Source organism: Taudactylus pleione, unplaced genomic scaffold (genome assembly GCF_031769625.1).
Source record: "Taudactylus pleione unplaced genomic scaffold, aTauple2 ptg000545l, whole genome shotgun sequence".
NCBI lineage: Eukaryota > Metazoa > Chordata > Amphibia > Anura > Myobatrachidae > Taudactylus > Taudactylus pleione.
The window spans coordinates 200,937-227,784 of NW_028284947.1; the positions used below are offsets into that span (position 1 = coordinate 200,937).

At 39.4% G+C, this 26,848-nt stretch overlaps 1 protein-coding gene across 2 annotated transcripts in view; it reads right to left on the minus strand.

The window, feature by feature from the left end:
• Window positions 1-26,848, minus strand: part of LOC148500833 (cadherin-8) — a 434,715-nt gene that overhangs the window by 11,332 nt on the left and 396,535 nt on the right. For both annotated transcript variants that reach the window (XM_088451277.1, XM_088451278.1), the window contains one exon: window positions 24,744-24,861. In XM_088451277.1, coding sequence (XP_088307403.1) covers window positions 24,744-24,861 — 118 coding nt within the window. The remainder of the gene's footprint in view (window positions 1-24,743; window positions 24,862-26,848) is intronic.

Here is a 26,848-nt window from a genome sequence, read left to right on the forward strand (position 1 = left end):
GTCGTATCCCCAGCCTGCCATTATACTGGTGGCGTGCCATACGGGCACACTCCCAAATAAAGTCATTTAGGGGGGTGGCCGATGGTAATTTGGCCACACACCCTTTTCTGCCGTGTCACATTCCCGTTCTGCACAGGGTGCAGCTCCTCCTGGAGCCAGCCCTGAGTGTGCATTTGCATATACTTGGTACAATTGGTACACCTGCAAATAGGCAGGTTCACACTAATCTGCCTCACAAGTACTTCCATACACTTTGGTCTGGAGCCTTCACAGTGTGAAAACATACAGTACAAGATCATTTTCTATTTAAATGAGCTTTAAGGGTTACAGAGTGTGCATTTTTGTGCAGCATTGGTGGGTAAGCGGGCAGCTGCAGAGTACTTTAATTACTGCATAGTGATCTGTTGTGCTGCTGCTCCAGAATGTGGTGGTAATAAAAGGGAGTTATCCTATACTCTGCAAGTCTTGCTTAATGGACCTTCATCAAGATAATATATATTGTTTTAAGACAAAATAAAATATACAAATACACAAAAGTAACACCAGAAAGAAAGTCCCAACGTCATGTTAATACATACTTCCCAACTCCCTGATTGTCAGGGAGACTCCATGAAATAGTGGCAATCTCCCTGACTCCCTGAAGAGTCTAACAATCTCCCTGATTGCACCTTACTCCCAATTATGAAGCTCTTATAATCAGAGATATATACATTCAAATAGGACCATTAGTATCATTGTCCTGCATTGGTTATAAGGCACAATGATCCCTATGGCTACATGCATTTTCTGAAAAGTGTTTCAGTGTGTTTTCTTCAACAAGTAGATCTTACTAACTGCTTTGGGGCTCATTTACATTTGGATGTAAGTCAATATTATGACACGCCACTCAGATGTAGCAATACATGCCCACTTTACCGCCACGCTTATAGGTGTTGCTTTCACAGACTCCCTGAATTGCTTTTTCAAAAGTAGGCAATTATGTGTTAATGTCATAATTTATTTAAGACACCCATTATGCTTGAGAGAACAATTTTAAAAATAGAAATTCAATTTTGGGTGGGCCTAAAGTAAAGTTGTGTGTTGTAGAGCTTAATAATAATATTTATTTTTGTTTTTTCGATAGTGTGGGTTCTCAGTTTTGCTACTTAGTTAAGACTAAGCTGACAAACCTTTAAATGTAAAGTATTTAGTGAAATTATTATAGTTGCTCACATGTAAAGAAACCAGCAAAAATGTTTTTTTTAAAAAAAGAAAAAAAAATGTTTTATATACAGTATGTGTTATGTGATTTAGACAACCTTAGCTATATTTATTATTTTATTTATTACCAGTTATTTATATAGCGCACACATATTCCGCAGCGCTTTACAGAGAATATTTGGCCATTCACATCAGTCCCTGCCCCAGTGGAGCTTACACTCTATATTCCCTATCACATGCTCACACACATACACACTATGGGTAATTTCGTTAGGAGCCAATTAACCTACCAGTATATTTTTGGAGTGTGGGAGGAAACCGGAGTACCCGGGGGAAACCCACGCAAGCACAGGGAGAATATACAAACTCCACACAGTTAGGGCCGTAGTGGGTATCGAACCAACGACCTCAGTACTGTGAGGCAGTAATGCTACCATTACATCGTCTGTGCTGCAGACATACCATAACTTCTGTATATATTGATTTAAACTAAGAACTTGTCAAATCCCTACATTGATGAAAAGGACATTCAAAGCCAAATAAATCTATTACAATAATAATTACATATTTTGAAAACACTGTTGAATCAACTTAGCAGCTGGTATTACTATCACTGAGGAGAGCCTGAGGGAATTTTGCTGGAAAAAAATAAATAAAAATGAAATGGTATAATATAACACATACACACACGTCAGGCAGCATGTATTGCATTCCTGTCTGACATGGTAAATGATTGCTCATTTCCAAGCTGGACTCTGAACTATAGTAGTGACTGCATTTGAAAGTTTAAATGCACCTGCAAACAGTGCTTAAATGCATTTTAAATTAATGCATTCTTATACTGTACATTTTCTTGATAAATTGATAGTCGTCACAATATTAATATACAGTAGACAGGGAATAGCTAGCTTTCTAATGGTTTTTACCATGAATAAAGCACATATGGTTACACAGTGGTGTTCAGGAGTGCTGGACGAGACTGAATTCTAGTACAATATATAGCCAATGAGAACATTTGGGAGTATGATTGCAATAAAGCTTGAAGGCGCTTGGTTTTTTTTAGCTAACAGCAGCACAGAGAAGTCATGTGAACTGTTAAGATGAATTATGAAAAGTCTGCTAATGGTCATAACTGTATTCATCAATAAAGTATTTGCAAAGGAAGGTTTGCAAACGTGTCATTAATATTCCTGCAGATCTCCTTAAAAAACATAAAAGGTTTCTAATATAATACAAATCTAAATGCAGTTATTTTGGCAAAATGATGTAATGGGATGATGGGGGATGAGGTGTAACAAAGGAATATCCAATATATACATATATACATATATATATATATATATATATATATATATAGCATGATCTAGCTATATACAGTAGCATATCCATGTATCTCTCTATTTTTCCCTCTCTCTTTCTAATTGTATATATAATATATACATATATATATATATATATATATATATATATTTATGAGGAGCACGCTATGAATAAGAGGACATGTTGAAAGTAAGATGTTTGTTCATCGCTAACCCAAGCTAATACCTTTCTGCCATCATATCCTTGGTTTCATTGCAACAGAGGTGTCACCGGGACTGGTGACACCTGATGTGCACTCCGTATCCCCCTTGCGTGGTGGAGATGTGTGCACCCAAAAGGGGAGTGGCCTAACAAAACTGGGCGTTGTCTCAGGGAAATCCCCAGTGATGCTGGGCTGCCCCCTGGAGACTAGTTCCTGCACTTTCGGCTCCTCCCCTGTGACAGGAGTGCTGCAGGAGAATATCACACTGCAGCACCCGGCTCCTGTCACTGAGGAGGAGTTAGCATTTTGGTGTAACCCCCATCGAGGGTGACACGCGGTGCGGTCCGCAGACCCATTGCAATGACCTTGGGTCAATCGTGTTTCTTTTCCTACATAATTTATTATGATATTTGACATTAAACAATGAAAATATAGCATATTAAGAGATTTTAATGCAGTATAACAAATGTAATCAATTTCCAGTAAACAGTAAACATAGTAAAAAGTACTATACTGTATGTGTGTTTATAGTATGGCTATCAACAATAAAGTGTGGTTTTGTTACCTTCAATTACCTTCAAGATTTACAACACCTCTATTGACCAGGATCTACAGAAGCACTGGTGCTCCTTAGGTATTTATCTCACGTCTGAAAAATGAATAAGCTCTAAGTTGACATTCACCCACTGTGCAATTGATTGACCCTCTCGCATTAATGCCAGCTTGGCTTTGTTCCTATGTGAAGGTAAATGAACGTGCAAAATGTCAGGTTATGAAATAGCAAAGAACTTATCTTCTGCATCTCGTTTTCCTTGGGGAGCCGCCAACAGACAACTGGCATGTGAGCCGCGCTATTAGGACTGTATTACATAACTGTTCTCAGGGTCCATTGTTAGTACCAATCTCGCAAGGAGACACATATGACTAAATCAGACACCTTGGTATTTACTGAATTTTGATGTTTCCAGTTCTGAAACATATTTTTATTCTTAATATGCACAAAAGATGCCAGAGATAAGAGTGAAAAAAAACTACAGTGATGCATTTCCAATGTACATTTACTTAGTGATTTTTTTATTAAGAGTATGGGGAATTAAAATACAAATATATATTTATGTCACATATTATTATTATTATTATTATTATTATTATTATTACTACTACTACTAATAATAGTATTAATAATAATAATCATCATCAACATCATTATTATGATCATTACTACTACTACTAGTACTAATAATAATTATAATAATTATAATCAATTTTTTTATTATTATTATTATTATTATTATTATTATTATTATTATTATTAATAAAATCATTTTATATAACAATAATATATTTCTACCTAAGTTTTAAAAAGCACATTGCCCTCATCTCCTAATTACTATTATTAGCTCAACAATAGGATGACCTCCTCTGCGACTGATATTTGGGGCCTAAATGATATTAGATCATCCTATAGGGTAGTGAAATTAGATGCCTGTGCTTTTTTCATATACAATCCTGGCTGGAGAGTATTCTTTTTCATCTTAGGAAGAACTATCCTTTCTGTAGAGATGGAAAGTATCACCACTGCAGAAGGTACTGCCTCTAAATACCCCAAAAGGGAGGTGCGCCTGGCAAAACTGGATTATCCTACTGCGGTCCCCAATCTGGTCCAAAAGTCTGGGTCAACTTCTGAGCATGTGCAAATTTCATTCATGTGCAGTGGAGTTGCGCCAATACTGAGTATGCTCCACACATTATCAGAGTGGCCCACATGTAAGAACAAAGCAGGGGCCCACGATGTTGGAAAGGCCTCGCGAGGGCTTAAAATTTTACCATGCTGTCACTGCTATTCAGTATACATCAATTAATGTATTTAAGACATTAGTGGACTCAGGATAAATATCACATTAAAGGATAACAATACTCATTTGCAAAACAAACAGGGTAACTTGTATCACCACAGTAGGCTACAAGTGGATTAACCTAGGGCATATCAGTCCCTGGTCCTACTAGTATAAGCAGTATTTTCCATGCAGTGTACAGTAGCTCACGCTAGATTAATAAAGGGACATATCTGATTGGTTACTGTAGTTTCGAGCACATTGATGCTTTTTGTCCCAGGTTCTGAAATAACCCTATCAGATCTACAGTATAATACAAGTTATTTGTTTACTGTGTATTATAATGTAACATATGCTATAAATGCGGGCAGCATGGATGATGCAATGGTTAGCATAACTGTCTCACAGCACTAAGGTCTTGAGTTCAATTTCCACCACAACTCTAACTGTGGAGTTTGTGTATTCTCCCCATGCTTGTGTGGGCTTTCCCCGGGTATTCCAGTTTCCTCCCACAATCCAAAAATATACTGGTAGGTTAATTGGATCCTGACAAAATTTAACTGTAGTGTGTACATGTGTTCGTATGTGGTAGGAAATAAAGATTGTTAGCTCCACTGGGGCCAGGACCGATATTAACGTTCAAATATTCTCTATAAAGTGTTGCAGAATATATGTGTGCTATATAAATAACTGGTAATAATAATAAATAAATGTCAGATATCTATCTCTTTTCCCAACTGCTACAATAAAAAGAATGTGTAACACATAAAAGGGACAGAGAGAACAGTACATGCAGCTTCGGGGAAGAAAAAGAAACTCATGAAACTTAGAATAAGTAGATGTAACAAAGGTTTTGCAGCAGGATGCTAGAAAACAGCAGGAGAACCATTCTAACCTACAATTTTACTTTTGCATTTTTGAATCGTACATATTGGTTCTTTTGTGTTTCCGAGAGCACTACAGTTCAGAAAATGTGTCCATTGTAAAAACACTAAATGGGGTTGAAGCGATAAAACAATTATAAAGCTTGTATATAAAAAGTATTTTTCAAGGTCTTTAATGTTTAAAAGCCAAAATATACTCTTCAAAATACAATCACTTCACATGACTTTATGAAGCGAGTTGTATCACTGCTCCAACCATCTACCAAAGGGACCATCCCACTGTCGATCTTGTTACCATCAATTCTGCTATTTAAAACTCCTTCCGGATATAATATATTACTGTGTAGCAATTCCAAAGGCACATCTCTGCTTAACCCTTTATTCAAGTACCATATTTAATGGAAAGTAAAGAGGCAGTGGTGGATGGAACATTAATGGGACTTTTAATGAGGGGATGATGGCCTAATGAGGCTGTCTGAAGGCAGTGACAGGCTCTATGCTCATGATGAGTAACACCAGGTTCTGCTGAGTATACCTGCAGTTACTGTAATCATTTGCAGAGCCTGGAGCTTTTATTCATTGGCTATGTGTGTGGGGAAGTTTAACTGCCTTATCCATTTTTCTGGGTGTTACTAACTATGTCTGGCTATGGCATTGAAGTAGGATCCTGCTTAGGGCAGGAATTAATTATTTCTATCTTGACGCCATAGTTGCATTTCTACTGATGGCAAGTAGCCACAGTTCGAAAACCATTAGATTGTTTGAGCCATCAATAGTAAACTTGTGCTCATGCATAAATGAGAAAGATAGTTTGTGCAAATACAAAGGAGCACATCCACTGACTTTGTGGTGTTGCAGCAGGACAAACATTACATCGGAATGAAACAAGTTATTTTGGCAACCATCGGCCTCCTGGAGATTAAATTCAAAATCATCACCATGGGGCTGAAAACATTGATTGTTAAGAATAGGAAGTAGGAACCATTGGTTAATGATGGACATACCTAGGCTGAGAAAAAGACAGTTGTGAGTGGGAATCAGGTTTAGAGAGACAGACTGACAAGTAAAGGAGAGATGGAGACATGTTGAGTATCGAGAGAGACAGACTGAGAGCTAAGAGAAAGAGAAATCCTGAGAGGTAAAAGAGAAAGACAGGCAAGGAGCTCAGGGCCTGATTCAGACCCGGTCGCAAGTGCTGAGCGCTCGCAAACGGGTTGAAGGGGGCCCAGAGCGCATGCGCACGATGGAGCCGACTCCGTCGTGTGCATGTGCGAGACCCAGATAGCGACGGGCAATTTGTCACTCCGGGTCTCGCACCAAAGGGGGCATGCTGTTGATGTAGAGTGACAGCACGCCCCCTTTGGTGGGCAGATCGGAGGGGTGCCTGCCATATGGTTGCATTCCCATGGGAACTTCTACCATTTGGGGGCGGCCCCACTCTGTTTGAGCCGAAAGCTCTCTGGGGCTTGCGGCCACGAGACCCTACCACAAGGGGCTTGTCGCAAGCCCAATAGTCACGATGGTCTAGACCATCGCGACCATCATCCTGGCCGCTTGCATTAGCTGTGGGTGGCAACCCACAGCAACGCGAGTGGCCAGGAGGCCGCTCCATAAAAAAAAAAAAGACGCCCTGATTCAGAGCGAGCGCTCTGTCAGAGCGTCCGGCTCTGAATCAGGGCCTGAGAGAGATAAAAGAGAAACAGGCTGAGCACTGAGACAGACTGTGAGCTAAGATAGAGACAGCCTGAGACGTTAGAGAGAAAACACAGGATGACAGATAAGAGAGACAACTATGAGAGAGGCTGAAAGCTAAGAGAGAGAAAGCTATGAGAGGTAAGAGCTGATAGAGACAGACTGACAGGTAAGAGAGAGACATAGCACAGACATACAATACAGGCTGATAGCTGTGAAAAAAAACAATATGAAATAGAGAGTGTGAGTTAAAAGAGAGACATGCTAAGAGATAGTCTGAGATAGACAGGCTAAAAGGTAAAATATAAGGACAGTCTGAGGGCTAAGATACAGCTGGCGGTGATACATACTGTAGGCTGTGCACAGAGATAACTTGAGAGATGGGTGATAGGAAGCTGGGAGAGACACAAGCTGAGAGACAGACTGAAAATTAAGAGAAAGGCAGGCTAAGAGAGACAGGTGAGATAGGCAGGCAGAGCAGTGGGAAAGAGATAAGCAGTGAGGCAGGCTGAGAAACACAACTATAAGAAGGAGGTTGAAAAAGAAAGAAATGGGCTGAGACAAGAGCAAGCTGTGAGAGAAACAGGATAAGGAATGAGAGAGACCTTGGCTCTCCTGAAAAACCCTGAAGGAGGACTGCAGGTACATCTCTCCAATCCCTCCTTACATATGTCAGCCACAAACCATGGCCAATCATGACAAGGAAACTCTGCTTGTTTCATGCCTGATGCTCACCTAATTCTAGTGAGTAAATATTATATATGGTTTTGGAGGACATATCTGCTATCTGTTGGAAATATGTGTGTACGGGATGTTGATGTGACCGAGTTATTATGCACACCAGTGGATGTCCTGAGAGAATAAATAGCTCAGTTGATTAACCAGTGGACTGGTTTAATGGTAGTGATATAGGAACGGTTGTACTCACTGTTATACACATTGCTTGATGGAGCGTTGTGGGGTGTCATACAGCTCACCAGACGGTGAGTGTATGCAGGAACAAGGTAGCAGTGCAGGGTAGCAGGAACAACTTGTGGATGCACTTTAGCGGTAGTCTCACAGAGCTAAGTGGAAGACTTGTGTTTTCCACTGTGACACTTTAACACAGTAATCAAGATGGCACTGCGCATGCACAGTACTATGATCAGAGGCCATCTAGGTGCAGGGAATTTAGCCTCCCTGGTGGAGCAATCTGGAGTCTGCACAGTAGTGCTCTCCATCTTCAACAATTCAAGAATTATACATTAACTTTCCTTACTTACAGTATATGTGTATTTAGAAGCACCATATTTTTCTAAATTGTTTTGTATAGGCTTATTGAGTTGTAGTTATAAATAATCAGCCCCAATATCTATACCAGAGGAACTTATGCCTATTCTATTTAATATATTGACTGTGAGACCCCAAGATGAGGTGGTCCTGCAATGGTATTGCATGTGCCCTCATGTCATGGCCCCTGCTCTACCCTTCTGAGAATGTATGGGGGTCAGCACATACATAGTGAAGCCCTGTTTTGGCATTTAATGGGCTTGCATCAATGACCCACCACCCACCAATCAAATATTGTTATCAGAGCCGTAACTAAACTTTTTGGTGCCCTGTGCCAGAGAGAGCATTGGTGCCCCCACCCCCCATTTTTTAAATAGGAACATAAGCTAGTGCACCTGAAAAAGGGCCATGGCCTCATGGGGAAAGGACAGGAAAGAGATAGGGGAGGCCAGGAGATGCTGGGGATAAAAGAAGAGGAGGCTACAAGTGAGAATGATAATAAACAGGAAAACTGATAGACCCAAACAGCGCCCCCTGCCCTGCGGTGCCCTGTGCCATGGCACTGGTGGCACAACCCTAGTTACGGCCCTGATTGTTATCGGGCACTTTGATGCAATGTTATATCCTTGGTCTATACATATGTTATTATACAGTGATAATTACAATAGAATATGAACATTGCATTAATTACATCAAAGAAGAGAACTTTGATGTAATTAATTAAGTTCAGAATTAGATCATATTCTGAGGATTTGACAGCCTATACCCCAGTATGCCTTTGGTTTGCTGTTCTTTTATTATACAGACCTTCAATAGCAAAAAACCTTCCAAAGAAAGATTAAAAATTGGGAGTACTGTACAAAGGAAAAGAGCTTTCTTAGAGCTAGTCAACCGCAGTTACATCTTATACTTTATTAATAACAGTTATCTATTATGTAGAAAACTAGTAGGATTCATACTTTACTTTGCTGATACTGCCAAACTTTTTTGGAGTCAATATTTTTAACATTATTTTTGATTTATCCGAGGACATATTTTTTTAACCTGTTATCTTCAGTCAAATTATTGAGGACCTATATAAACATCTAAACACATTAATGACACTTCATGTTGCACTAATAAAACAATTTTTCCTACTTTCCACCTATTTTCCTTATGAAATAGAAAATGTTTCCTTTTAATATAATACAAAAAAATGCCCAAATGTTATATAATTTGCATTAAATGAATAAGGTGTTCATAAACGGGCAATTTTGTGCCGTATAGCATATATTTAAATGGATGCCTTTTTGGCATTAAATTAGCCAATGGATGCCAAAATGTAAAATTTCGAATATGAACCATGAAGGTAAAAAATAGTTATACAAGTAAAAAAAAAAACCCTGAGTCTGCAGTCATTTGAGCTACTGTGACATCACTTTAGTTTCTCAAGAGTGAAGTAAACCTGACCTCATTCCTGCATTGTTAATTATTCTTGCATTGGGGGTCCAAGGGACAAGTGTTAGGGGTGCAATGATGCAATTTACACAATCATAGCTCTGGGTGGGAAAGGCATGATGGTGCACATCACATCAAAAGGTCCAACTCACTACGGTACCATGATGCATATAGCATCCCCTTACAGTGGAGATGCACGTTGTATCATTAATTCTTCATCCCATTAGGACACTTGGAATTTGGTACTCTCCAAGGCATTCTGTGAGGTATGTATGGTTTAAAACACATTTTGCACATCTCAGGCACACTTTGAGAAAGTAAGTACGCCCACATTACGTGCATAGCTACAAATGTGGATATTTGACCACTTGCAGGGCTGTACACATCCATGCAATCACATGGCCCCTTTCATATGTTTAATTACATCATCATTATCAACGTGCACTTTTACTGGTGTAATAGATATGAAAACAGACATATCTATGCATATGCACCACTCTGCATAACCATGCCCACACAAACTTTTCCTAAGGGCAAACAATCTATTACCACCCAGTAATGCCCCTTCAGCCCCCAAAAAGAAATGCAACTGAGTTGCGTATCACTCAGCATTACCCCTAGTTGCGTGTGTTTGGGCCCCAGATCATGCACAGTACAAAAACATGCAAGACGCATCTGCAACTATGCATCAGCCCATTTATATGGCAAAGTGCATTTCTACACACATTCCAATGATTATATTAAAAGCATTTAAACACTCCAAAATTCCATGTGGAATCAGGTGCAGAACACAGCATAGCTGGGACTCATAGCCACATTTGGTGCCGTGCACAGCTATGCTGCAATATCACAATTAAAAGGTAAATATTGATCAAATAGCAAAGTATCAACAATGAAAGCAAAACACTGGAAGTTGGAACGCTCTGTATGGCAACCTCTCTGCGATATTAAAGGCAGAACTTTGTTACAATGGCGTTGGTCTTGTCCTTTTTCCATGATCTTTTCAAAATAATTAAAGGATGAACAGCTTCCCCTTATGCTTTATAGCAGAGCCAAATCAATTTGGCAGGAGGTCACCAGTTATAAAAATCATAACACATGGGTGAATTAATTCATTCATCCCTTTAATTGCAACAGAATAAAGTTAAAGGACCTCGAAACTTAAAATATTAGTAAATTTAATATAAAAGAAAAACACTAATAACATACACAGATATACATGTTAAAGTCCAATAGCATTACAGAGCTAGAAATGTTTTAAAGTATATCAAATTTCTTGTGATAAAGAGAACAAGCTATTGCTCTCTGTTATCAGCCATTTTAGGCTAGAGAGACACCCTGAGGGGTCTATTTATAGCTCACTCATGAAGTCCATCGACACCTGCTTTGCATACATGAATACATTGGAATCCTCCTGTACTTGGGAGCAGCTTTAGTAATGCGTAGGGACGGATTGCTGATGACAGTTTGCATCCTGCTGCTCTCACAGGATAATGGTTGTGTAAATAGGTGGTGTGTGATGTAAAAGTATAAGTTGGTAGAGGGCCCCTAATGACTCCAGGTCTGAATTGTAGTAGATGAATAAAAGATGATCCAATTGATAATATCAATTAAGGGCCCCATTTAATAATGATCCTTATTACCAGCATCATAAATTGTTTTTTATCACAGTGACACTAAAGAACATGCCATTCGCATTTAACATTATTTACTCCTATAACGAGGTGCAGCGATGTGTCCCTCCTCGGCGGAATCCTCCACGCTGAAGCTGATAAAGCTGTTGTGTAATGTGTGTGCACTGCAGCCAGGCTGCACATGTGGATTACATTTTTACCAGGAGGGGACTCGAGAAAGCCTTGGAACGCTTTGCTGAAGCTGTAAAGGCTGTTGCTGCGTCCCCATTACCGGCAATGAAGACCGTATCACTATTAGTGACAAACAGTGGTGAATTAAGCTTACTGCTTTTTGTTAAATATTAAGAGAAGGATATCATATAACCAAGAGCTAACAGGATTTTATCCTGTTAAATGGGGTCCTAAATTCTGAACCTGAAATTATGCCTACTGTATATATTCATTCTATGATCAAAAATTCAAACTCCTAAGATACTGGACAGTGTTTTGCAATCATATTCACTGTCCATCTATAGGAAGATGCTTAATGTAATTCCCTCTTATTGCTTCTTCAAAATAATATGTACAAATAAGCCTGTAACCTTAGTGTATTTCACTCAAGTGTTGTTAATAGTGATATACATTTCTAATACAATTCTAAAAGTCAAATAATTTAAAATGACTTCCTGGGTCCATCTTAGCTAAAGTCATTTCAGTTGTACAATCTTTCTGAGACTGTTCCTTGCTCTGACTGATTTTTTTAAAGTACAAAGCTTAGTTGGCTCAGAATGACAGTCATATCCGTGTGATGTTGTTAAAAAAGAATCCAACACGTTTCAGCTAGTGTGTGAGACCTTCCTCAGTAAAAAAAAATATGGATGTAGATGTCCATGGCGTATGTACTTAAAGAACCAGAAGTCTGGCCCCTTGTACCTAATTAGTGTTAAATAATTGCCCTCGTTGCTGACAAATAGACTTCAGGCTGTTTGTTCCCATAGTGATGATTCTTGTTGCTGAGGCAAGAGGTTGTCATGTATTTTTAGCAATAAGTTTCCACATGTTAATCTTAACAAATTTCATACAAAAGGTAGACAATGAAAATGTTGACGATGATTTGGTCAACACCAGATGATCGACATGGAAGAAGGTTGACATGAACAAAATGACCAAGAGTACAGAAGTTCGACAGGTACAAAGGTTGACTGGTTCAAAAGTTCAACATAGAAATGGACAATACAGAAATGGTCACCACATTTTTTTTTTCTTAATTTTAAATTCAGGTTTAGGGTTAGGTACTTACCGGAGGGTTAGGGTTAGGCACTAGGAGGGATGGTTAGGGTTAGGCACTTACCCCAACCATTAGGATGAGGTGCTAGGAGGGACGGTTAAGGTTAGGCACCAAGGTGAAGATTAGGGTTAGAAAAACAAAAAACATGTCGACCATTTATGTATCAGCCTTATGTACCTGTCGACCTTCTATACGGGCTAACTTTTGTCATGTCGACTGTTTTCTATGTCGACCATTTGGTGTCCACCAATTTATTGTCGACCTTTTCTATGATACCCATCTTAGCCATACCAGTAAATATTGAGGGACAAACTGATCAGGTGTCGGTACTCAGGGAAAAGGTGGCAGTACTCACCTAAATTTATTTAGAATTTCTGGTATCTTCCTTACTCTGAATAAATGCGCTGGTGATTATTTTATTCAGTAATTAAATAAATTCACTGAAAATTGCTGGAACAATATTTTTTTATATATATTATTCTATTTACATACACACATGTAAACAAAATTATAGGGCTATGCATTTCAAAGTGTCCAGAAGCATTGCTAAACAATATCTTGGCTTCTCATCTTGATGTTGTCAATTGTGAAAACAAAAGGTTATGTCTTAATTCAGATTCTTTCTGACCTTTTAGTTGCAATTGAATCTTTTTACTTTCCATCTTTTTTTAATATGAGCATATTTACTTTTAATTACAAGAAATACCGAAATCTCCATGAGAACTTCAAATTCAACTGTTATAATGTCATCCAAACTAGATGCTTCAAACATTTTCTTACTATGTCATATTTACATTTTGTTTGCATCATATGTGATATAGTTTTATATGCTGCTATTTTATTTCATAGTTTGTTTTGTCAGTTGTTTCAAATGTTATTCTAAATTCTGAGTAAGAGTTCAACCGACTTCTGGAATAATTTTCTGCAAACCCTTCTTTGTTGTCACTCATTGGTATGTCGTCTCATTTGTAGTTCTGTGTCTAATAGATTATTGTGAATATTTCCTGTCATTGGATAAGCTAGTCACTGATTTAACCATTGCCTTGAAACATTTATTTATGAAAACTGATAAACAGACTATTTTGCTAAAAGGTACTGTAAAGTCATGCCAAGATTAAGATTTGATGAAGTAAAACTGAAAAACATAACGCAAGATAGGTCTGTGGGCCTGATTCAGCAGTGCACTGCTTATTGCAGATTCCCGATTATTGGAAATTTGCTCGTGTGCAGGAACCATTCTGCGAGTGTGCTGAATGGGTCTTGTGTAGTTGCACGCAGATCCTTGAATGATTCTGCCTGACTGTCAGGCAAAGGCATTTAAGGTGCGGAGCGAGGGCGAGGTCAGCCGGCATTCCCGGAAACGGGGGCGTGTCCGCCCGTTTTCTGGGAGTGGCCAGCCCGGGATCTGCGTTGATCAATGCAGTGCCCTGGGCTTGCAAACCGGCCGGTCTGAGTAGTCTGAGGCTCACTCAGCTGGCCGGATGCCCGGTGACGTCCACCATCGTGACCATCGACCACCGTAGATGGATTCTCATTAACAGTGCTGAGGCAGAACAGATGTATTTGGAGCAGCTGTCCCGGCACTGGAGTAATAATTAATTTGTCCAGCAGATTTAGCTCTGTTACTATAATTTGTGGCAAGTCAGATCCTTCATTTATATGATGCCATTGGATTAATTGATTAAATACACCAATATATGGCAAATCCCAATTCATACTCAAATCTTATATTGTATTCAGTGCAGTAACAGGGCTCAACTGCATCCTGTGCTGGCCCCACCCCCTGAGCGCATGATGTGAGTACATTGCACAGAGGTGGCACGGCCGCCAGTACCCGGTAAGTGCTGGCAGCCTCTGGATACATCCTGATGATGCTCTGATTGGCTGCTGAAACTGCAGGGTGCCTGTCTGGATGGGAAGCAATCAGGAAGCCGACTGCCTAAATACCGGCAGCCGGCTTCTCGACTGTCTTATCCCGGCATGGGTGCATTTCCCCGACGCCGGGAGACCGGCGCCTGGCATCACGATCATAGTAATGCCGGGCACCGCAATCGGACAGCCGCGGGGGGGTTAGGTTTACGGCTCCCGGGGGGGACTTAGGGGCAGGCACCCCCCCGGGGGACGTAGGTTTAGGCAGCGGGGAAGGGAGGGGTTAGGGTTAGGCACTTAGAGGGGGGATTAGGGTTAGGCACTTGGGGGGGAAGTTAGGATTAGGCACCCCTAAGGAGGGTTAGGGTTAGGGGGGTTAGGTTAGGTTAGTCTATACTTACCTATCCACGATCGGGATTTCCAGCGCTGTCGGGCTTCCGCTGCTTCGAACTCTGCTCCTGTCGGGCTGCCGCTGATGGGAATTGAACCATCGGCCATGCGGCTGGCGTTATATCATATCCATTCCATCTGGATTGTCTGAAGGATGCTCTGAGTGCCACTGCAACAGTGCCCCTGGCTGCAGGGTGCCATTCAAGGCACTTTGCCAGCCAAAAGCAAGGGTCATGGGTCAGGGATTGGGTGCATCTAGTTACAGACCTGACTGTATTTGTGATTTGCATGGTAGAAATACCAGAAGTTGGTGCAGCCTTAATATGTAAGGTTAAATACTTTGCCTTGATGTGCTGTTTTTTAGTATAGCATAAACACACACTGTCTTGATTTCCCTGATGGTAAAGGGGGTAGAATATTGGTTTGTTGCCATAGCGTCACCTACAGTAATTAGAGATCTAACTCGGAGTAATGGTGATCTGAAGTGTCTTGTTGTATCGGTTTTAATTGCTTGTTTGAACGAAACCAGACTTCTAACTTAAATTTGTCACTAATATAAGACAAAAACTATTTATTTCATACAAACTGAGCTGGCAACACGTGAAAAGAATTTATTTTCTTGCTGGCAGACATCATTCACAGCATACAGTGCTTTAGTGCATATTTTCCCAACACTAAGGACAGTGTCAGACAAGCACTAAAGCTCTGAGACATACTGTAAAAAGTCTACTGTCAAAGTGCTGTATGTGTCATTTGGACAACGTGATCATTACAGTATGACTGGAAAACACTGTCCCCCCTTCACTTTTATGAAACACTGACTGAGTGCTTCATCTCTTCAGGACATTTTGATTCCCTGGCTAGAAAATCGCTGTACAGTATGCCACAGTCCCTGTCTGCAGCTCTACAGATCATGCAATGCTTATTTCTTTTATCATTCTAACATATTGAAAACCAAATTAGTTTCCACAAAGCGACCGTCAAAACATTCTTACTGGAGATTTTAATGACTGGGTTGAGAAACTATCATTTTAACTGAGGAAAAGGCCCAACCTCCCTGCGGCATAAGCAAATTGAAGTCTCAACCAAGAAACAACCACATTTCCGTTGATAAGACAAATTCTAATTGTCTAACCTAATTGACTGTACAGATCAGCCTGAATCACCACTCAGTGTTGTTGACTCTTGAGTCTTCAGTTAACAATACATTATTTTGCAACTGAAACTGCACCTGATTTGCTCATCTATAATGGATGGACGCTGGACATACCCATGATTTTATTTCTAATCTCATATAATGAGATTTGTATCAAGCAAAGAGAATAAGAGAAGTTTTACAGTAATCAATGTATAGTGAACAATAGCAGATGGACTATTGATCACTGCTTGAAGAAAAAAATATTGATCACCACTTGAAGACAGGAATAAATCATTTAAGGATGGATGGTCCCTGCAAATCAGAGATAGTTGGCATTGCCAACTATGGGTTAAATTTAGCAAGTGGCGATTTTTAAAACAAAATCAATGCTTATTGGTGTGTTATTCAGTGGTATGACAGTCGCTGAATTTATCAATGCTGAACTGCTGAAAAATCGTCATGGCAGGTTGCGTTTTTGAAAGCGACCCGTTGCAACTTGCCCTTCTGTTTCTTACTATTGAAAAAATGCAAATGGCATATTAATTAGAGATGAGCGCCAACCACCGTGTCTTAGTTTTGGATCCAGATTCATATTCGTCTTTTGGTTTTGGTTTCGCAGAACCAACCTCATGTGTTTTGGTTTTGGATCTGTATTTTTTTTTTAAGTATTTAAAAAAACTGCTAAAATGATGTAATTTTGACCTAACATGCAATTGAAAATCCAAGTTTGGTTTTTAAATCCGAATTCCGAACCTCAGGAAGATCCAAGCTGGGACTCAGTTCAACTCTGTACCCCAAAATGATTCCAAACTCGAACTTGGTTCGACTTGGAACCCCTAAATTCAGTTGTTGTTGGTTCTCTGAGAACCGGACCCGCACATCTCTAATATTAATCTGATAAATAAATGTAAACCGAAGATTCACCCACTAATAAAAAATGCCCAAAAAAAGAAATATGTTACAGACGAGATTCTGTAGCTGAAACCACAAGAAATTTGCCTATCATTTGCAGCTTTAGCAGAGGACAAGGGTAACCTGGCTGGCACCTCCTGCCCCCTAGCAGACATAACATGAAGATGTAACAGAATAACGCCAAGGGCTCAATAGGATCATGATGTGCATCTTTCTAGTACATTTGTAGGTAGTCGGGTGCCTCTTCAACCACTCCACATGCTGCAAAAGGGTACTATCGAGCAAGGGACAGTGCAGTGGAGTCCCTCCCTGTGGTGACACCAGGTGCAGATAGAATTGTGGTGAGCGGAGCAATGCCATGCACCAGCAACAAGGGGCAGTGGCCTTAAGGGAAGGGAGTACCAGAGATGCTGACTGCCCCCGTGGACCAGTCTGTGTGCAGTGCCGGCTCCCTCACTGTGTGAGGAGCTGAGTGGTGCATGTAATGCTACAGTGTAGCACCCGGCTCCTGTCACTGAGGAGGAGTCGGCACTTTGATGTCACCACTTGGCACTTTGGTGTCATGCCTCAGTGGGTCACACCACTGGGACTGTGCCTTGAACCCTTGGCAGTGCCCTTTGCTGCTCACCACTCGTTACGGCCCTGCTATCATTGAGCTACTTAGGATCAGCCTCAGTTCAAACTACACTACAGAAAATTATGGGGGGCAATATTTATTATTAGTTCAACATAAAGAATATTAATATTAATTTACATTGCAAATATATATATACAGTATACACGAGAGCTGATTGAAAAGTAATGAGACTGCCTCTGTGTTTTCTGTCCCATAGGTAGACGTGGCAACGCTATGCTGGTTATTGTGAAGCTCACACATCGATGTGTCTGAACCTGCGGTTGGACTACCGTAGTCTCTTTGTTTGCGAGTGAAAGATCTTTGCACATTTCATCATGGTGAGGAAGATGTGTGTGTGAGATTACATCACAGATATGTGATTGAATTTTGTGTTAATGAAAAAAAAAGTGGAAATGAAATGTTATGGTAAGCATACGGTGGAGAAACAATTAGCTGTGCTGCAGTATTTCAGTGGTGGAAGCACTTCAAAGAAGGTAATACGTGGGTGACTGACAAAGCGTGTTCTGGGAGACCATCCACCATGTTTACAGATGTCAACATCGCCATAGCTGCGGAGATGTTGCAAAATGACAGAAGGTTAACTTTAAACAAACTTTTGGCTTCAGTCAGCATATTGTGACAAAGGAACTGAAAATGCATCGCGTGTGTGCTAAGTGGGTACCCAGAAATCTCACAGAAGAGCAGATACGACGATGAGTTGAATCATGCAAGAACACCGTTCGAATGTTGGAGAGGATACCCATTTTCCTGATATCGATTGTGACTTTGTGGATTTGTCATTATGATCTGGAATCCAAACAACAGTCCAAGGTATGAAAACACGCAAATTCGCCTCCGCCAAAAAAATTCTGTATGATTCCTTTGGCATGTAAAGTAATTCTTCTGCTGTTCTTTGAAGAGCACGGTAAGATCCTACAGCACTGGGTTCCCCGTGGACAGACAATTAATGATGACTACTATAAAAACATCCTGAAAACCCATTTGCGTGGAGCCATGAGGAAAAAAATACCACATTTGCTGAAGAAACAGTGTTTTTTGCGCCAAGACAATGCCCGGCCACATGTTGCTTCTGTTGCATTGGCTGTAATTAGTGGCACAGAACTGGAACATCCTCCATATAGCCCAGACTTAGCGCCCTGTGTTTTCTGGGCATTCCCTACCCTGAAAATCAACTGCGTGTATGAAGTTCTCAACAGATGATGAAGTGAAAAATGCCACAGCTCCAACACTAAAAGTGATGTCACAAAACAGTCTACTGCACGTCTTTGACTAGTTGTTGAAACACTGACAAAAATGTATTGAATGTGAAGGACGCTACTTTAAAAAGAAAAATGTTCAGATTATGTGGAGTCATCTGATTCTGAATAACAAAATCAGTCTTATTACTTTTCAATCAACCCCCTCGTGTATATAAATATATACGTACTGTACATATACAGCGGGTAAAATAAGTATTGAACACAAAAACATTATTCTCAATAAATATATGTGTAATGGGGCTATTGCAATGACACTTTCACCAAATGTCAACAACAACCCATGCAATCCACACATGCAAAGAAATCAAACCATAGATGCCCATAAATAAAGTTATGTGTAATAATGTGAAATGACACAGGGAAAAAGTATTGAAAACGCTTACTGATATTTATTTAATACTTTGTACAAAAGCCTTTGTTGGTAATTACAGCTTCAGTATGCCTCCTGTATGGAGAAACTAGTCGCATGCATTGCTCAGGTGTGATTTTGGCCCATTCTTCCACACAAACAGTCTTCAAATCTTGAAGGTTCCGTGGGCCTCTTCTATGAACTCTGATCTTTAGTTCTTGCCATAGATTTTCAAATGGATTCTAGTCAGGCTGGGCCATTCTAGCAGCTTTATTTTCTTTCTCTGAAACCAAGTAAGAGTGTCCTTCGCTGTGTGTTTGGGATCATTGTCTTGCTCAAATGACCACCCTCATTTCATCTTCAGCATCCTGGTAGATGGCAGCAGATTTTTATCAAGAATGTCTCAGTACATTTTTCCATTCATCCTTCTATCAACTATATGAAGTATGCCAGTACTGTATGATGAAAAACAGCCCCACACCATGATGTTCCCACCTCCAAACTTCACTGTTGGTATGGTGTTCTTGGGGTGATGTGCAGTGCCATTTCTCCTCCAAACATGGTGTGTATTATGGCATCCAAAGAGTTCAATTTTGGTCTCATCTGACCAGACTATATTCTCCCAGTATTTCACAGGCTAGTCCAAATATTGTGCAGCAAACTTTAAACAAGCTTCCACATGCTTTTTCTTCAGCAATGGAGTCTTGCGTGGTGAGCATGCATACAGGCTATGGTGATTGAGTGCATTACTTATTGTTTACTTTAAAACAATTGTACCTGCTAATTCCAGATCTTCCTGAAGCTCTCCACAATTGGTCCTTGGCTCTTGGACAACTCTTCTGATAATTCTTTTCACTCCTGTCAGAAATCTTGCGAGGAGCACCTAGTCGTGGCTGGTTTATGGTGAAATGATGTTCTTTCCACTTCCGGATTATGGCTGCAACAGTGCTCACTGGAACATTCAGAAGTTTAGAAACCCTTCTGTAACCAATGCCATCAGTATGTTTTGCAACAATAAGGTTGCAAAGGTCTTGAGAGAGCTCATTGCTTTTACCCATCGTGATATGTTTCTTGTGTGACACCATGGAAATGAGACACCTTTTTATAGGCCATCAGTTGGGACTGAACCAGCTTATATTAATTTGCACTGACAAGGAGCAGGATTGCTTTCTAATTACTGATATATTTCAGCTGGTGTCTTGGCTTTCCATGCCTTGTTGCACCTCCATTTCTTCATGTGTTCAATACTTTTTCCCTTTGTCATTTCACATTATTACACATAACCTAATTTTTGGACATCTATAGTTTGATTTATTTGAATTTGTGGATTGCATTGGTCGTTTTTGACATTTGGAGAAAATTTCATTACAATAGCAACATTACAAATATATTTACTGAGAAAAATGTTGATAAGTTCAATACTTACTTAGAGTTATAATTTAAGGTGTTAAAGGAGGCACAGTCAGCATTTCATTTCATAAAGGGGGCACAGTTAGCACTGTATTTTCAAAGAAGGCACAGTAAGTAATATATTTTATCCCTTCCACATCTAGAATGGTGGTAGTTTTCACTAAACTGCACACAAAATGGCTGCCTTTGCTATTTAAAGACAATAAGCAAAAGTTCACATTGGTTGAGCTCACAGTACTGTATAACTGCCACCACTTTTGTGTTTTGTCTCCTTACACAACAATGTAATTAGTACTATGTTTTTCTATACAGTACAATTATGTTCATACAATATATATATATATATATATATATATATATATATAGTACAACGGAGGTGCAGCACTCACGGCGCTTCAAAGAAAACACAGCCCAAACAGCAAAGAGATTCTTGGTGTGTGGGCTGTGTTTTCTTTGAAGTGTTGTGAGTGCCGCACCTCCGTTGTACTATTCATGCATTTCTGCATTGTGGAGGCACTGGGCCAAAGTTTTGTTACCAGATCCATTGACTGGATATATATATAGTTTTATATATATATATTAAACAGAAAATACAATTATTGATGCAATAAAATAAAATAAATAAAAATTGACAATTTATTAAAAAGGACATTGCCCGGCAAATCAGGTAGATTCAGCAGTTGCCCTTCTAAACTCACGGATCTGTGAATTGCTTACAGTATAAGCTGCAAGTGTTAACATTTGTGTTTGACTAGGAAACGCATATTAAGTGCTGTAATTTAGTTTTAAGACCATTAAATTTTAACGAGAATAAATCTGAAAAAAAATGTAATCAGATGTAAAATACTTTTCTGCTTATTCTCATGTAAATGTTAATATGTCGAAAGTAAATTATACATATAACAGATGGATTTTTATTTCAGATGCCTTAATTCTATTCACAGAAAATGTTGGCATTGTGCTAAAGTTGCTATTAAGGCAATTAGCATTGCGGTGCATTATTAAAGCTAATTGTTTAAAGCTTAATGTTAGGGTGAAAGCCACTCTTTGACTTTTCGTCTTGAGAAATTTGAACTTTAGATAATTGTCTATATAATTACCAGTCAATTCCTATTGAAAAAAATGAACTTTAGACAACACTTTGAATGCTCTAAAACTTCGAGGTGACCTTTCAGACTATATATTAGTTAACTCAACCTTGTCTGCTAGAGATGGTCACTAATGCTTTAGACATTATAAAGTCACTTACGTCACATTTACAAGCCATATAAAATGTTGTTGACTGTTAAGGTATTTGTGCAGTGTTTTAGAGGTTTTACTTCATAAGTGGGTCTCAAATTTGAGTTATAAGTCCTTGAGGACCAATATTTCCCAGCTTGAGGATGACTATTATTTTGCAACCAAATTACTTGCTTTGCAATGTGTTTCAACAGACGAGAGGTCTGATCAGATTTCCTAACAGAACCAAATAGGCATTTGACTTGACATCTGTTATTCTTCCTATTATATAAACTTGGATAGAGGGGACTATAAAAGAGCTTTTAGCTAAGGTTTTTCATGTCCTTCAGATATAAAAATTCTTAGCCATAAACCTTGCAAATCCTTAACTGTAGTCAATGGCCTAACAGGACCAGTGGTACAGTGGGTTTCCTCACAGCTTTACAGCTCTAAAACCACTAGGATTATATCTGTTTGCAGGTTGTATGTCCTCTCTATGAGGTGCTATGGTCTCCTCCCACAGTTCGTAAACGTAGGTTACTTTGGTGTGTGCTATGGTAAGGAAATTAGATTATAGGCCTCACTGGTGCAGGGACTGACATGAAAATATTCCTGGTATATTGTTGAGTAATATGTTAATGCTATAGAAAAAATAGCATTAATAATAAGAACAGCTCCTTTGATGCACTCTTTTATTGCAAGCAGGGACAGACTGGGGATGCTGAGCAGCCGTGGCAGTCCTGCTGTGCAAGCGGTGAAGGTGCACGCTCCACCGCAAAAGGGTCATGGCCTCACCTCAAAAGAGGCATGGCCTCACCTTACTGGGGCATGCCACGAGTCACGGGGGCCTGACCTCACGGCACTCCCCTGTCTTTTAGAATCCCTGGCCGAGCAGAGTGCCAGGAGGCAGAGCAGCTCGGTCAGTGTTTGACGCCGGATGGGCCCATCTGGCCATCGGCCCTTCTGGCACTGGCACAGATGGGCAGTCTGGCCCTGATTTCAAGTTACCCCTAATGCTTTGCAAAGGTACAATAATATCTAAAAATTATTGTACAGTATATATCAATATCCCTTAGTAATCACAGCCCACATAATTGAATTAATAGTTGAGGTATTTAGTTTATTTTTCCTTTGATATTCAATTTAAGTCCTTCTTTTGATTAACGTATCAGTATTCTATTTTTGGCAGTTTTAAAGTAAAGCTATCACTATAAGCTAGCCTTGAACTCTACCTGTGCATTATACAGGGTGTTTCACTCACTATTGGCCCCAAAGTTTTTCTTATAACTTTCAAAGTAATTTACAACCTTGATCTATGAGAAACATGAGGAAGTCAAAGCAAGTGTTCACCATTAGCACCCAGGCCATCTGTTCATGCATGTGCAAAGTGAAGGCCATCTGTTCATGCATGTGCAAAGTGAAGGCCATCTGTTCATGCATGTGTAAAGTGAAGGCCAGCTGTTCTCCACCCTAGTCAGCAGTGCAGTCCAAAATTCAAATAGGGGAGCCACACCAACTGCCATTAAGAAGGAAGTTTGTGTGGTTCCCCTGTTTGAATTTTGGATTGCTCTGCAGTCCCACCTTGACAGCTGCCACTGCTAGTCAGTAGGTATTCCTGCTTCTGGTGTTGTTCACTGTGGCATCCACATTTATTGTGTCTGGGGCCAATAGTGAGTGAAACACCCTATACTATCCGCATTCCAGAAATGTTGCCATTTTAATTTATATTTATTTGTTTACTAACAGCCCCTCTACAGACCAGTTACATATTATGCTACTAGATGGTAGTATGTTAAGCAATAAATTTGGTGGTATAAAAAGAAAAATGTCCCAGACATATTGTCTCTGTGGAGAGGAGTTCTTCTATAAAAGCTCTTAGCCATGTTTGCAATTGATGTTGTCATTCAAATTTTGTAAGAACAAACAATTCCTCTCCACCTACCTTCCTCTCTCTAAACCTCCCTCCCCTTCCCTGACCTCTTACTTTGACAGGAAGTGAAGTTACATCTTATTTTAATAAAATTCACAATATAGTCTCTTTTGCCACCATATAGCTCCATAATGGCCAAGCGTAGCCTCTTGATTCCCTCATATAGGCCAATCACACTATTATAAGATAAAACTCTACTATGCAGACGCTGCTGCTCTCTGTGATTGGCTACAGTTAGTGCGGAACTTAAATCCGTAGCTCGGTGTAAATAATCACATTGTTATAATTGTCTGACATCAGCTTGTGATTTTTCTTTATTCCATGGCATGCTGAATTTTTAGAGAGTGGTGTCCATGTGACTTTACAGATGTTAAATAATAGAAATAAAGGTATATGTGCTTTTTATATTAATTTACAACAGAAATCTTTCATACAAAACATCCCAGCACCAATTCCCATTTCTTTAACACAATTAATTTTATATTTATATAAGATTTGTTGCTCTGTCGTTTTGTCTCTATGTGGTCTAGTAGTTTACTTTTTATACTAAATAACTAAGAAAGATTTGGCAGCTTTACACTGAGAGCTGTGGAAGATATCTGTCATCAAACAAACAAATTCCTTTATTTATATTATTATTATTATTATTATTATTATTATTATTATTATTATTATTATTATTATTATTATTATTATATATAATTATAATTTTTTTCCCCAATTTAAATCATGCTTCTGTATTTGGACCCAGACTAAGCAGAATATGTTAATATTTATCACACCCAAATATTGGTGGGGAATATGGTCTGGTATGTTAAAACCAAACAGCTTGGCACATTAGTACATTGACTTAATGATTTAGATGACGTGTTCATTAGTTCACATAATTACCTTCATTATTTTTGATGGTGAAGTTTGGGTTATTGACCATTTCAGGTAGAAGACTGTAAAAGAAGAAGTGTCCATTTCTTGGGTCATCCTTATCAATAGCGCTGACTGTCTGAATAATCTGCAATGATAGAAACATTATTCATTACATGGAGGATCATTGCTATACTGTATGTAGAAAAATAAGACTTTAATACATCAATAGAACCACTAAAAAACAGAAAAGGCCTTACTATCCAGTAATAAAACAAGGTTTGTTTAATGTATAGAAAAAAGTAGAAAGCTTATTGGTGCATTTAAGTCAATTTAATATTTAAGAACATATTTTTGATCCAACTATACACACAGCCACAAAGGGGTTAAAGCTTCCATTTTGTTTTCAGTTGATTTCTTTATTTTCATCTTTTCAATTATATCTGCAGATGTTTTGCTGATTTTCCAGATATAAATATGGTTATAGAAGTCGGTGCTAGAAAGCAGTTGAGTGAAAGCTTTACTTTGCTACTATAGTTATTACAGGGCTGGATTAACACTGTATATACACCAAAATAATGCACTTTTGACCCTTTCCAATGGTTCAGTGCAGCTAATGGGAAAATATGTATACTGTATTATATGGACAGTTTATTTATATCCTACATTGCACTTTGGGCTGCTTCCTAATAAAGCAGGTCTGCTATCCCTCCATCCATCACTCTAGCTGAATTGCAGCATGAATGTTTTTCTACTACTGTCCTCATTGTTCTTGAGATGCAACCCATACACTTCTCATGAATGCATGAAGTCTCTAGATCAGGGGTCTTCAAACTTGGCCCTCCAGCTGCTGTGGAACTACACATCCCTGCATGCACTGCCACCTTTTTGATATAACAGCATGCTAAAACTATGTACAATGCATGCTGGGATGTGTAGTTCCACAGCATCTGGAGGGCCAAGTTTGAAGACCCCTGCTCTAGATCATGATACTCTCCCATAGTTCTCAGGCTTCACCAGCATCAACGGATCTCCTATCCACAGCAACAGAGAACAGTCAGTGTTGAGGGGCATTTGAGGCACAGTGTTCTAGACATACTGGGTGGGATCCAACCCTGGAGATTACAGAATGCTGCAGGATACAACCCATAACTGCCCACTTTAAAATGCAACTGGATCCCCTAAGCTTCTACATAGTGTCTGTTTAGCATGGGAGGGGGGTAATTTCAAGCAGCTTTAAAATGTTCCCCTCCCTGGGATGATCACCATGGAGGGAGGGGTGCTTCTTGCAATTAGTCAAAGATGGTGCAATTATTTGAGAATCGCATCATCACAAATGTCCCCATCCTGCAAATTTAACTAGGAAAGTGGGCAAGATGCAGGAGGGTGGCCTACTGTTCGGGGAGTCCATAGGACTCTCTAACAATTTGGGAGAGTAGACAAGTATGCCAGGGGTAAGCAAGGTAGCCTTACCATTTTTTTAGACTGGTAGACATGTTAAATATTCTAGGACTGACATCCCTTTTAATTATAAACACAGCTATGCTTACAGGCTTCACAGTTAAAAAGAAAAAGTACTAATCTCCCTGAATATTGCCCATACTTCATACATTTCAAACATAACTATGCTCTTAGGGTTATATTTACTAAAGTGAGAGTTTCTAGAAATGGAGATGTTGCCCATAGCAACCAATCAGATTCTACATAACATTAACTAGCACCTTCTAGATGATAATAGCTAGAGTCTGATTGGTTGCTTTGGGCAACATCTCCACTTCTAAAAATTCTCACTTTAGTAAATATACCCAATAGAAGCCAGCAACATCTTAATGGATAATAACTATAAACATGTCTCTGTTGCTTTGCAGAGGAAGATGAGATTTTAATTCTAAAAGCTTGGTAGGGATGATAGAGCATATATAGAATGTGGGTCCATTGTTCAAGCAGTTTCCTTTTAGCCAGTAAACATTAGACCCCTGTCAATGATTTACAGCCCTTTCAAACTCCCATAGGTTGCCTGCTATTTGATCTAGGTAGACCACATGCAGTACAAGCCTAAGGGTGTTTTGAAAGCTCTGTAAGCCAACAATATAAACCTATTACATCAGTGCACTAAAAGGTACCTCAACCTACCA